Source organism: Microchirus variegatus (assembly GCF_963457635.1).
Source record: "Microchirus variegatus genome assembly, chromosome: 15".
Taxonomy (NCBI): domain Eukaryota; kingdom Metazoa; phylum Chordata; class Actinopteri; order Pleuronectiformes; family Soleidae; genus Microchirus; species Microchirus variegatus.
The window spans coordinates 14,199,481-14,211,670 of record NC_139816.1 but is presented as its reverse complement, the minus strand read 5'-3'; the positions used below and the strand labels follow the sequence as shown (position 1 = coordinate 14,211,670).

The 12,190-nt window shown below is 43.0% G+C and overlaps 2 protein-coding genes across 2 annotated transcripts in view; both read right to left on the bottom strand.

Annotated features, from left to right (window-relative positions):
* The window catches only part of bmi1a (bmi1 polycomb ring finger oncogene 1a), a 63,199-nt gene extending 59,463 nt beyond the window's left edge, over positions 1 to 3,736 (bottom strand). Inside the window, exons 1-2 of the mRNA XM_083901921.1 lie at positions 3,446 to 3,736; positions 31 to 165 (exon numbers count right to left, since the gene is read on the bottom strand). Coding sequence (XP_083758047.1) covers positions 31 to 142 — 112 coding nt within the window. The 5' untranslated portion in view covers positions 143 to 165; positions 3,446 to 3,736. The remainder of the gene's footprint in view (positions 1 to 30; positions 166 to 3,445) is intronic.
* A 1,298-nt stretch (positions 3,737 to 5,034) lies between these two features.
* Positions 5,035 to 9,319, bottom strand: commd3 (COMM domain containing 3). Its single transcript, XM_083902013.1, has 8 exons — positions 9,179 to 9,319; positions 7,795 to 7,906; positions 6,504 to 6,567; positions 6,361 to 6,395; positions 5,795 to 5,855; positions 5,657 to 5,713; positions 5,511 to 5,564; positions 5,035 to 5,225 (listed from the first exon to the last, which is right to left on the bottom strand). Exons 1-8 carry the CDS (start codon positions 9,315 to 9,317, stop codon positions 5,166 to 5,168), a joined length of 582 nt encoding a protein of 193 aa, XP_083758139.1. The 5' UTR covers positions 9,318 to 9,319; the 3' UTR covers positions 5,035 to 5,165.
* Between the last annotated feature and the right edge of the window lie 2,871 nt (positions 9,320 to 12,190).

Here is a 12,190-nt window from a genome sequence, read left to right as displayed (position 1 = left end):
TTTCTTTTTTTTCCTCGTGGGCTCACTCACATGAGTGGAGACATTCGATTATTGTGGTGGCGTCTATGAAATATCCTCCACACAGGACACACATGAGGTGAGGGTTGAGCTCCGTGATCTTTATCCTGGTGGTTCGATGCATGGTTAGAGAGAGGAACAACAATCCTGCATGGAAAAGAAAGGACAAGGGGGAGAAAACAATACACAGAACAAGTCAAAACAATGTAAGAAGGAGGCGGCATGAGCAGAAGCTGCGGGTCTGTGTCACTGCAGCGTGAATCCAGACCATTTGCAAAGAGGGAAAAAAAAGAAAAGAAAAAAGGGGGCTGATGTTTGTTTGTCCTGTGTTAGAGCAACATCATCTTTTATGCTAATCCAGTAATAACCAACGAGGAAGGATTGATAGGCAGCAGCAGCGCAGTCACCTGACAGAGGCGCAGTGAATAATCATAAATCATTGCTCTACAGTAAGATCGATGGAGCTTTGCGCTCCTGCGTTTCATGCTTAAAAAAAGCCCGCACACATCAGAGAAAGAGCGCGCGTGTCAAAATCAATACAGAAACAAAAGGTTCCTCCAAATAAATAAAAAATATATAAGAAGAGATTGCATTTACAGATGTGATTTGATTATTTTTTGCGGAAACCTTTATTTAACCGACTGAAAATATAGATAAAACCTCCTCATATGACCAAATACGCACACATTCTGTTCGAGCTCCACTTTGTAACCAAACATTTCCCCCAAATGTTGCTACATTTCGGAGAATGTTTGGCAAATTCTGGAGGAAAATCTTGGGCGCGGGGCTGATGTGCCGCGTCAGGTGTGCCACACAGACTAGTGGGGGGAACCTGCGCGTTTCTATGGCAACCCCTTTTTGCTTTTCAGCCCACATGGCTGGTCGCCAGTGACCAGAACAAGGCAGCGTGTCAAACCAAAACAACAGCACGGCGAGCATGCCGGTTGTGCAGAGCGGGAACACGCGGGGACCGGAGGTTCCCCCCGTTCCTCCGCGCTCACAGACACACAGCGGCTGGACTGCCGGGCTTGCCGACTGCACGGCTGCCATTTTGTGGAGGAAAAAAAAAATCCCCGTGTATCAACTGGCTGTGGGGTTTTTCCTCTAAAGGGGAGGGGAGGGGGGGGGGGCAAATAACGCCAGAACCAGACCCAGTTTGTGCGAGTTCCCTGAATCTGTGTGGCGCGTGCGTGCGCGAACGAGCCACCCAGAGGGAAATCATCCGCTTTATTCGCGCTCGCTTTTTTTTTTGCCGTGTTTTTCATGGCGTGTGCGGATAATCGGCACCGACCGCGCAGCAGTAGCAGCAACAGCAACAACAACAGCAAGTTGAAGCGCAACCCTGGATCACAGCTTATTTAATATGCGCAATCGCTAAATAAAATCATACACAATCTCCTTTTATTAAAATATAAACACTGTATTTCACCCACGTCGCACCACAGCTCTCGACTTTATAAACGCGCTCCTGTGGAGCGGCAAAGAGTGAAAGAGACGTCGGTGCCAAAGTATCACCGTGTTTCCAGTTATTTTTCTTCAATGTTTTTGAGCCATGACGCAAACATGGTGAATAATTGGACAACAATGAGGCGAGCACGCGCGTTTAAATAAAGCCTGGGCTGTAGGGAGACAGTTAAAAAAAAATATGGACACTGTTACATGAGGAACTTGAAATATGGATGACAGTCAGGCAGCCTTGAAACCCAACAGCCGCACCAGAAGAGCCGAACCCCGGCTCTGTGGTCTCAGAGCTGGGGTCGCTTTCTGGACAGGTTTGAACAGCGACCCTGTTTCAAAGGAAACTCTCACACATGGATAATGATGGATAATGTCTACATGTAAAGGGAGCCTGTTGCGCAATTAATCGATTGACCGGTGTTTGGACAACTGCTCTCCTTCTGTCCTGAGGGAGCTGCACAGCTCACTGTGCAAGAAGTCAAGTCAGCCGCTCCATAAATCCATGATGGGAACGAATATGTTCTGAACCCAGAAAGCTTCAACATACAATTCGATTCAACTCCAATCATACAGATAAACACAGATTCTAATTATTTAAAGGGAGGTTTAATTGTAGACGCGTCATTGCAACACATACTTCACATGCAAAGTTATTTCTTCCAGTAAAGCAACAGCACATAAACACACTTCTCTCGCCTCTTGCAGTGAACCAAAGTTCAACCTTCCTCTCATTTGTTCCCAAACGAGCCCAGTTCCTCTTGTAAAGGTTCCCCTTACACTTAAATCAACAGCAGCTGGAAATGACCCAATTAAAAATGGGCAACGGGGGGAACAAAAAACACCAGTGAGTCCTGTTTAAAAGCTGCTGTCAGTGGATTTAAAAACTAATTAAATAGGCGCGGATCCCTGATCGGACATATCAGTGAGCGTTCAAACTGGTATTTCTCACATGATCAGATGAATCCACAGAGATGTGAGGCTGTCAACCTGTAGTCACGAGTGGGGGTACAAGGCGTTCATTTTAAACCATCATCCAAAGCATTAATGAGAGAAATATTTTTTTTTTCTCTGCACTAAGTTCAGCTCATATCTGTTCATCTGACGCGTCTCCACACAATGAAACACAAGAAGGTGAAATATTGAAATCCATAATGAGCTTTGATGTTTGTCAAAGACAACAAAGCATATGAATTTAAGAGAACTCGCCGCTGCTTTGGTGACACAGACGTCCACAGCCCGTGCTGCTGCCTCCTTTTATATATTTTTTAATTCCTCAAAAACTCAACCATCCTTCTTCATCAAGACATTCACAAACACAGCCACAATTAAACTTTGAAGGCGATCCAGTGTCTTTTTTCCCACAAGGAACAGACGAGAAACATTTATTTATGCGCGACAGACACGGTTTACCCTCATTGTCACGTCAGCGGGAGCCATCAAAGTTAAGTTAATAAATCCCACATATGATCACACACACGGAAAACCAACACAGCACTGCCTTCATAACATCATAAACATCCCAACTCTATAAGATGAAGGGTCTGCGTGGAACCACGGTCACGCAGGGACCGTTTGGAGCACTCGCTGCCGTGAACAGACGAGCCAAGGCAGCCTGGTTCGCCCGAGATCTCCCACTTCACCTAAATCCTAACGACGCAAAGCAAATTCCGAACGTCGCCAATTTATACGGACACGTTCCCGAAAGGTGGACGGTGCGATCGCGGGTGCGAGTGGGTCTTAATTCGCGCGTGTGCTCGCGCAGGGAGCATATTTTGCGAAGAAAGGGGGGCGAGAAAAGTGGTGCGTAGAGAAATACACACACGGAGCTCCACGTCGGTGAATCGCTGCAGCCACCGCGGAAAGCTCCACATCCACCGCTGGATCGGTAGCGTGGAAAAACACAAAAGCACAAAGCCCGAGCCACGCCGCGTGGCCGCGTTAGTTCGAGGCGATATCGAAGGAAACATACCTGGAGTCTGGGCTGGGAATCCGTGGGTCTCGGGGCGAGCAGACAATGAAAGTTGGGAGGTGATCAGCAGAAAATGAATAGGAGCCGAGCCGCCATCTTGAAGCAGGCTGCAGACGCTGTCAGTGGCTGAGAGCGCACGGCGGAGCAGAGCGCATTTCAGATGTGCGAATAAAAACTCCTCTTCTCCGCGCCGCTTCAGCGCCGCGTGCGTGTCCGATCCGCGGCGTCGCGCGAGCCTAGTCCACGGAAAAGCGTTCCACTTCGGCGCCGAGAACTTTGCCTCCAAAACATTCGGCTTTGCCCCTCAGTAAACGCAGTAGAGTATGTGTGAGTGAGTGTGTGAGTGAGTGTGTGTGTGAGTGTGTGTGTGGAAACTGACACCGTCCCCAAAATGGCTTGTAGTTCGACCGCCCCGCTTTGGTCACGTGGTCTCTCTGCTTAAGGGCGCATTGGAATTATTGTCGGTGTACGCTTGTTTGTCGTGATCCTGCTTCGCATGATGTGAAATATTACACAAAACAAACACGCGTGTGCGCGTGGACGGCGTTATTAACGACTGAATCTCAGCTGCAGTTCGCGCTTTTATTCTCGAACTGCATCGACTTCGAGGCGCCTATAGAAATTCCTGTCGGCGTATTTCTAATGTGTGACGCATGATTTAAAATAAACCACTGCGGACTGCTGCACTTTGTTGCACATTTTTTCTCACCACGGAAAGCCACGATGCCACGCCACGAACACGTCTGTGTGTCTCCTCTCATCAAAGAGTTCCGTGTTTATTGTGGCGTCTGGGGAAAAGTGAACCGCCGATGTTGTGCCATCGTTTAAAAATAAAGCCCGCACTGGCAACACATTTCCGTGGCGTTTGTTCACGCTCCAAACGCTTTCATCCACTCTGAGGAGGAGAAAGAAACAGCAACATAATTAATCTGACCTTTGTGTTTTTTAGGACCCATGCACTCTGTGACAAATAGCTCTGGTGTCAAACCTCTCCTGGTATCTGGAAGAAGGAGAAGAGAAGAGAAGAAAATGCGCCACAACTTCCACTTTATGAATTGGGGTTCTTATTCCTGAGCCAGCGCCGCAGAAAATGAAGGCATCTCGGATGTTTATGGAATCTGAGCCTCTGTGGAGCTTCCAACTTTCAGCTGAGGTGACTGCAGGAAACAGGAAGAAGTCTAAAACGGTGTACGTGTACATGCATGCATTTGTGTTTTGTTTCTTGGTGTTTTATTTTATTTATTAAATAAATAAATTAAAAAATTAAAAAAGAAGAAGAAAGGAACCAAGTCACTAAAGTCAGATCTCCGTCAGCCCGAGCCTTTGGAAAGCTGGACGGTAACAGATGCTGCAGGAAACAAAATCCACTGCTGTCACGCAGCTATGGCAAAAATTCTATTCAGGCTGCTTAAGTGCTGACAAAACAAATGCCTACTTTACAAACTCCGTGTTCAAACACACACATACACACACAAGTTTCACATCTCTTTTATAAGCAAGGACATGAAGCTGTGTCCTTTTTAGAAATCAGACAAATAAAGTGTAACACTTTTCAGTTTAAATACATCAAGACACCAAAGCACAAAGAGTGGATTTTCTCTCTTTTTATTAAAAAAAAAAAAACATGTTAAAATGAATACAGGTCGTTTTCAGTCTCAGGTGTAGAGAGGAGAGGAGGAAAAGAGCGACTATGAAGGAGAGGGGAAACCAGACACCGGCATCACATCTGACTGGCTCTCTCCACACTCTTGGCAGCGTCTTTCAACTTTCCCACCAAGTCCTGAAAACAAGTGACCAACTTATCATTCAGTGAGGAATAAAAGCAGAACAACACAACCCAACACTGAAATATTGATTAGGTTTAAAAAAAGATATATATTTGTACGGAATTAACACTGGCGTTGATTTTTATTCTGGGAGAATTGGTGCTTTATCTGGCAAAGGGAATCTCTCCAGTGTGCAGGAAAGTGTCCTTTTCCATTTTAAACACTTTTTATGTACTGAAAAAAAAAAATGTGGAACAACAACAAAGACAAAGGAAGCAGGGAATAAAATGAAATCAGACCTGTAGTTGCTCCACAGTGCAAGTGAAGTTGATGTCTTTAGAGGATCCTTCACTCTGAGGAACACAAACACACATGATCAGAGAAAAACGCAGGGAGACTCAGATCAGTGAGAGTTGCAGGTGTGTGTGTGTGTTAAGTTCCCTACTTCTGAGTTCAGTGAAATCAAGTAGCCAGGCTCGTTGACCTTATCCACCTGTCCGTTCTGTCGAGACAACATAGTGTTATACATGTTTGGACACTATGACTTAAAAGGGGAAAAAAAGGAGTAAATATGCTTGTTTACCTTCATGTGATACTGCAGACGCCATGAAACGTCGTTAACGTGAGGCGCTCGCCTTCCTATGCTGCAACAGAAACCAACAAATAATAATAAATAAATAAATAAATCGACATCATTTAATCCTCCATGTTCCAACCCTTTTATAAGGTGATATTTTTTTTTTATAATTTTAACACACTTTCTTGTGTTTGATATTATTAGTTCCATTTCCCTGCTGCACCTACTTTTCTCTCTGAGCTGCAGCTGCAGACACTGCGGCTCTTTGTTTATGGAGGCGTCATAACGCGGCATTTACACTGCACTAAATCACGCCGCGCGTGTCCCTTTCGACCTGACACGCAAATCCAGAAAAGAGCCTCTCTTGTTTCTCACCGGAGCTGAGGCAACAGCCACGTTTTTCCCCTTAACCCACTTTTTTTTCTTTTAATCTGGTGTCAAAACTCTGGTATTTACATACGCTGACCCTCGCGTGTTTTCCCTCAAAAAACACCAGATGTCATTAAAGCAAAAAACAAAAACATTTATTACACTTTATTCTGCATTGTTGGTGCATCTTTGAGGACTCTCACCTTCCTAAGAGACGCCCCACTTCTTTTTTATGCGTCTGCAAGAACAAAACAAGCATAATTGAGCTGTGGTTCTGCCACAACGTATACGCATAACACATGCAACACAGCTTTAAATGTTTATAGATATGTATATATATATATACCTGATAAGAGCTATATAATATTTCAGTTCTCTCTGCACTGAATGCAAGTTCTTCCAGGCAGGAGCTGTAAGAATAAAAACAACTTTATTTGTTATTGGAACACTTTGTTGTCTTCACTGCAATAAATGTCATGTGCACAGAGAGAAGACGTGAAGGAAAACACCATTAAAACATTAGACTAAAATCATCATATGGAAGGCAAAAAATAATAATAATAATAATAATAATAATAATAATAAAAGAGATGAGTCCACCTGAATGAGAACAACACATTTTCTTATAAATGCAAACCAGGAATTTCCACTTTCTCCAAAACTACTCTAGATTCCAAGTTGTGCACAGTCTGAATGTGTTTTACTGCCAAACACAAACACACACACACACACATTTTAGTTTGGTGTTTTTGCGCATGACACAAGATTAAAGAGAGAAGTAACTGCAGGTTTGCAGAAACCACACAAGTCATAAATGCAGTTTGAGAATGAGGAGAAAACACACGCAGGAACCTCTCAGTGTGTGTGTGTGTGTGTGTGTGTGTGTGTGTGTGTGTGTGTGTGTGTGTGTGTGTGTGTGTGTGTGTGTGTGTGTGTGTGTGTTTATTAATGGAGGGAAACATCTGGAAGCCTGAAGGATTCTGCAGTTGTGCATTTACAGCACAGTACCCCGTCCCCCCCCCACCCCACCAACACCCATGATAACTTTATTATGAAATCCAAACATTTTTAAACGGATCTGGCTGTAACCATTAGATGCTTTCAAAGAATATTCCCCTCAAAGGCTGTTAAATGATGATAATTCATTAAAACTATCAACACCAAGTGTTTATCCGTGGGAACGTTTCTGTTATTACACATCTGGACCACACACACAACCACAGCACGGTTTATTAACACACTTTGCATCTCTAATGCAGCCCTTTTTTTTTGAAGTATTTCACAGTGTTTATTTATGTATTTATTTATTTTTCTGCAGCAAACTGAAGACCTTTGGACCACGACATCATAGTGGAGGCTATTGCACATGCATGATGAAGAAATGTGATGTATTTCTGGTCATGAGAAAATATTATTTTTGCACACGCAAACCAATTAGTGACAGAGAAGATTGACCTCTGCACCATTTTACACACACACACACACACACAGCAGTTATCTGCGCCCAGGGAGCATTTGGGATTCGATGTCTTGCTCCGGGGCAACCCATTCCTAAGATTTTAAACCGGCAACATTCAGGTTACAGGCTCCGACTGCCTCCATCAATCACATCACTCATGGGAGACGCACTCTCCTACCTGATGGTGGACTTGTCTGCGTTGTGTTTGACCGCCTCCAGGATGAAGGTGGTGGCTGCGGTGTGAGTCTGCTTCAGCAGGATCCGGTCGATCTGCTTCAGCTCGGGCTGATCTGAAAACCAAACGGAGACTGAACTGTGAGAACCAGGACTCAACAATAACAACAGCCCTTTTTCATGTCGCAATAATACAGTATTTCTATCAGAAATGTCTGTTTTAATGCGTAAAACAGACATTTTTCAAGACCTAAACGCATCACAACTTCATTTTTCATCACGAGGATAAGAATTGGGCCAGAAATCAGTAATAATATCGTCTAGTGTCACAGGAGCTGCAGGAGGAGAACGGTATATGGATACCCAAGGGCTGGTGTGCCCCTGAGCAAGGCACGTCCATACTGTTGTGTAAATGCAGAGGGCAAATTTACTATCACGAATTTCTGTTAATTTATATGGAGAGAGACCCAGCCTCTGCAACAATAACTAGTATAGATGATGTGAACTATAGGGGTTTTTTTTGCGATCCATAGTTTGGATCCCTCAGATTGACGCGCAGAATGGAAATCAATGATGATTTACATGTGAATGGGCGCCTCAGCTGCATCATCCTGAGAAGGAGGAGAAGGAGGAGGAGGATGAGGAGGATATGGAGGAGGAGGCTCCTTTGTTTATGTGTATAGTGGACATTTCTAAACAATTCTGTGCCAAAGGCAAATTCCTTTATTGTCACTGCACAGGCTGCACAACAACGCTGCGTAAAAGAGAAAGCAAAGGAGCTGCGATGAAGTTTGGACAAAATGTGAAAAGAAAAACAAATAAACACAGCAGCAGCCATGACAGAGCAGGGGCTGCAGGACTGGACTGTGGCGTGAGGACTGACTGTCAGGCAACTGATGTTGCATAAAGTCAGCCTGTATTTACTGATTCCACCCAAAGTGGATCGATCATAGCAAAACAACACAAAGATATGCTACGTGCGATTAAAGCTAGCAGCCGCGTGTGTGACCATTAGCAGTTTATTGGTGATTTAAATGCTCTATAACGTGCTTTTTCTAATATGCTGAGTAGGCTTGATGTCAGTTTTTAATGACAAAGGGCGACCAGAGAGGCTGTGTGGTGATGTGGGACCAGTGGTGAATGTTAAACAGGCAGCGGATTACACAGAATATCGCCAACACCGCTAATGCACGTAAACGCTTCCCGTCTAAGCAACAAACAACCGGAGTGGAAATACAACGCAACAGCAGTGGAACACACACACATCCACGGTAATAAACAGCACCGAGGCTGATCCACAACATATCCACATCCACGCAGAGAGAAACCGGAAGCAGCGGCGCAGACAAAAGCGGCAGCGGCAGCGGCGTGGAGAGGCGACAGCTCACCGAGGACTCCCGGGTCTCCGTGAGCGGAGAGCAGGCTGCGGAAAGAGGCGTCCACCAGCACCTGGAAGCCGCTGTGGTCAAAGGAGGACGAGTCTGCGAGAGAGCGCAGTCCTCTCTGCACATACTCAGACAACTCCATTTTGCAAGAGGAGAAAAAAAAGAAAAAGAGGGCGACCAGAGAGCTGGGACACGTGACGGATCAGCTGACTCTGCTCGCGGGGGCGGCGGCGGCGGCGGTTACGCGCACGGAGACTGAACGGAGAACAAGGGCTGCGAATGTGGACGAACCAGCGGGGGATCCCGGGAGAAGAGTCCTGGTTCTAATCCAGACTTTTTTCAAACCACTGGTGCTTTAATCTGAGTGTTGTAGAGCAAAGAAGAGGTCGCGAAGAAAACAAGTGTGAAGTTAAAGTCTGTGGTTTCCAAAGTGTACATCATTTATTAATAATAATGATGTATTGTTACTAGATTTATTCGAGGAAATGTAAATTTCTTTCATTAATGACGTTCTTTCACATTATGTTTATTCATGTGTGGATCAGGTTATATTATTATTATTATTATTATATTAATAATTGGACAGGCATGGAAACAAATGATCTACCTGTTCGACTGTTTGAATTTGTGGGATCCAAGTCATCGATAATCCAAGGAAAAGCCAGGATTAGACTATAGTTACATGACTTATTTAGTCTAATAAAGTTCCGTCTTCATTTGACAAAATATTCGTTATAGATCTATAAAGAATATTTTACATAAGGCAGAAGAAGATCGAGAAGGAAAAGAAGAGGAAAATAAAAGGAAAAGAAGAGGAAAATGTGAGGGCAGTATTGCAACAACTACCATAAAATACCAAGAACAGATTAAATCAATAAAGTTACTCTCTTATGTAGTCATTAACAAGTCATTTAGAAGATTTACACCTTACTGGGCGAGTTTTATTTTGAAAGAGCCACACAATGGTTTATGTGGAGATTGTTGATGTCCTTACATTAAAGATGGACACACAGTTAACACAACGATTTACAGATTCAAATGGAAATAATTTAATAATTCTTACTTTAAAAAATGATTTTTTAAAGGGTATAAACCAAATTGCCTTGAAGTGATTCCATAAACATCTAATAATAACAGAGGTTTGGTGATGACCAGAGGATGAATTACAGAGTAATGGCAACTCAAAATATAAGTGGCAACAGGGAACCACACATTTCAAGACTGAAGGATGAATTCTCTTGGATGTCTCTTATAATTACACCAATAAAAGCATTTGTCTGCACAAGACACTAATTAAATCATCTTTGCAAGATTTGCCAAGAATCCTGACGCATGAAACTGACCTCAAACAAAGTAGCAGCAAACAAGGGAGGAAACGATGATGATGCATCTGTGTAGACTGGAGGAAGTGGCTATTTGTGGATTTGAGAATTCAACATAAGACATGTTATGAGACATTGAGAAAATAATAATAATAATAATAATAATCTGCCATCAAAAAATCCCTCCAAAAATACACAAGGAAGACATTTGAGACACTGCAGCATGTATCACTAAGTTGTGGACTATGTTCTATTAAAACAAAATGATGATATAGTCAAAAGACTTTTAGTCAAAGAATGAAAGTCACTGAGTTTTTAGTAGATATAAAAATATTACACAACCTACTTGTGTTTATTTGCAGTGGATTCTCTTTGCTGAAGCAGCATGTGGGAACTTTTCTGTACATTGTTTGCTTTGTAAATCATGTTTAGATGATATTATTGTATATTGAAGGCTGTTACAGTCCAGCTCAGACAGTTTTCTGTGTTGACATTATGTTTTCAGTCATGTAGATCTTCTCTTCTGAGGAGCTGATGACATGTGTTCTTCTTGACACTAATAGATTTTAAGGCAGATTGGACGTGCATCTTAACATTTGTGCAACCAGTGTATACATCATCATTTTATAGAGGTCTGTGGTGTGCAGTCGTTTCGTCGTTGTGTTGGTTGATATGGGTTTTTTGTTACTGAACATTGAACTAAATTGATTGAACTTGTTGGTGTGAGCATGTGTAAATGTGACTTAATTTTAGTTAATGATGGCACAAATTATTGTGAAAATAAGCCTTAAGTGCTCAATAAAAGTCTCAGTTATGAGTCAGGTACGAGTCAAACTACTGCCTCCATACAAATACATGGAATCTTTCTGAATAATCAACCATAACTGTAATATCAGTTATATTATGTGCATGTACAGTATGTGCAAAGTGTTTTTCTTCTTCTTCTGAGTTTAAGGAAGACTAATCATTTATGTTGCCTTGTTAAAAACCACAATGAACAGTGTTACTTCTCCAGCAGAGATCGAGTGCTTTCAAATACTGCAGATCGCTGCATCTCTTTTTTTTTCTCCTCTTCATACATTCGTAATTATTTGAAGCTGCATCAGTGAGATCATCGTCAGCCTGATTATGTAGAAGGAGAAGCTGCAGCTCGGCCACACACGCTGCTGCTGCTGCTGCTGCTGCTGATGCCCCTCACTGTGAACTCTGTCTCTGCGCTTTGTCCAAAGTCCAGTTTCTGTCTCGAGTTGTAAAACTCACGCGCTCACCTCACTTTACTTTCTTTTTCTCCTGACACAAAATGTCATCGGCAAGTTCTCCTTATCTGTTACGTCATCATCATCATCATCAACAACAAAAATCTGCGTAAAACGCGATGTCATTGGATTGGTAACCTACTGTGTCTCAGTCTGTGCAGCCCTTTTTTAGTGGCTCCTTCAAAATAAAACTCAAGCAGGATTAATTTTCGGGATTTCATTTACAGTAACCTTCTTATTTTCCATTTCTCAATGTCGTGTGTGAGCTGTCATTTATCTTCTTGTTGAAAAATTAAAGCGCACACATCTCCGTCTGGATTATATTTAAAGACTGGTTTGTCACATCAGTCCCTGAATTGATATAAGACGCATTATGAAGCAGTGACAGACTTTAACAACATTTTCCCTTAACACTTTAAGACAAAATGGTTGCAGTG